General features: G+C 50.7%; 1 protein-coding gene across 1 annotated transcript; it reads right to left on the bottom strand.

Annotated features, from left to right (window-relative positions):
- Window positions 1-240: 240 nt before the first annotated feature.
- Window positions 241-762, bottom strand: LOC143217695 (uncharacterized). Its single transcript, XM_076442232.1, has one exon. The coding sequence runs from the start codon at window positions 760-762 to the stop codon at window positions 241-243; it is 522 nt and encodes a 173-aa protein (XP_076298347.1).
- Window positions 763-1107: the final 345 nt, after the last annotated feature.

The following is a 1107-nucleotide window of genomic DNA, read 5'->3' as shown; positions in this document are numbered from 1 at the left end:
CTCACGTGCCGCCGTTTCGCTCGCGTGATCCACAACATTCCGCCCGCCTTTGTTGATCGACGCAACGAATCAACAAACTGCCAAAACAAAACTTCTTTAAAGATCACCGGCCTCAGTAACGGTAGGAAGGAGGAAAATTTTAGCAATAGACAGAGTAAGTAATGACGTGGCAGTGCGCACGGTTACGACTCGGACGAGTCCATCGGCACCGGCATGAACTTGCTCGACTCTCCCCAACGGTCAGCGTGTAGGTGGAGTAGCTTCCTTTAGAATGAGGCACAAGTCCCCAGGCTTTAAGTTAGGCTGCTCCTTCGTCCATTTCGTCATTTGCTGCAAGGTCTGCAAATACTCGAAGGACCAGCGATCCCAGAAGTGATCGCGTTGTTGCTGAATCATTTGCCAACCTTTTAACCTCGAGGATCGAACATCCGTCAGCGATGGTTCCGGAATAGCCGTTAGGGGAGAGCCTATTAGAAAGTGGGCTGGGGTCAAGGCGGTGAGATCGGTAGGCTCATCAGTTAAAGGAGTAATTGGTCGAGAGTTCAAGCAAGCTTCTACTTGAGTTAATAGAGTCGACATCTCCTCAAAAGTGAGGAGAGTCTCACCTATTACGCGACGAAGATGGTACTTCACCGACTTGACCGCAGCCTCCCAGATTCCGCCGAAATGCGGAGCAGCAGGAGGGTTGAATATCCAGTTAGTCCCGGATTCAGCTAACGCTTGTCGAGTTTTTTTCATCTCGTCATTGGCTGCGTTGAGCATTTGCCGCAACTCTTTATCAGCACCGACAAAGGTCGTGCCGCAACTCTTTATCAGCACCGACAAAGGTCGTGCCGCAATCGCTCCGAATAGAGGCGCAGACCCCCCGACGAGACACAAAGCGACGATAAGCAGCGAGGAAAGCGTCGGAAGAATAATCGGAGACTAACTCGAGATGTACAGAATGGGTTGCGAGGCATACAAATACAGCGACGTAGGACTTAAGTGTCCGGGCACCACGTCCAGGAGAAAATTTAGTACTAAAAGGTCCAGCATAATTGACGCCAGTATTGTAGAAAGGGCGAGTAGGTGTCACGCGCGAGGCGGGTAGATCGCTCATTTTTTTAT

This window comes from Lasioglossum baleicum, chromosome 17 (genome assembly GCF_051020765.1).
Source record: "Lasioglossum baleicum chromosome 17, iyLasBale1, whole genome shotgun sequence".
NCBI classification, from domain to species: Eukaryota; Metazoa; Arthropoda; class Insecta; order Hymenoptera; family Halictidae; genus Lasioglossum; species Lasioglossum baleicum.
This window is presented reverse-complemented; position numbering and strand designations above follow the sequence as displayed.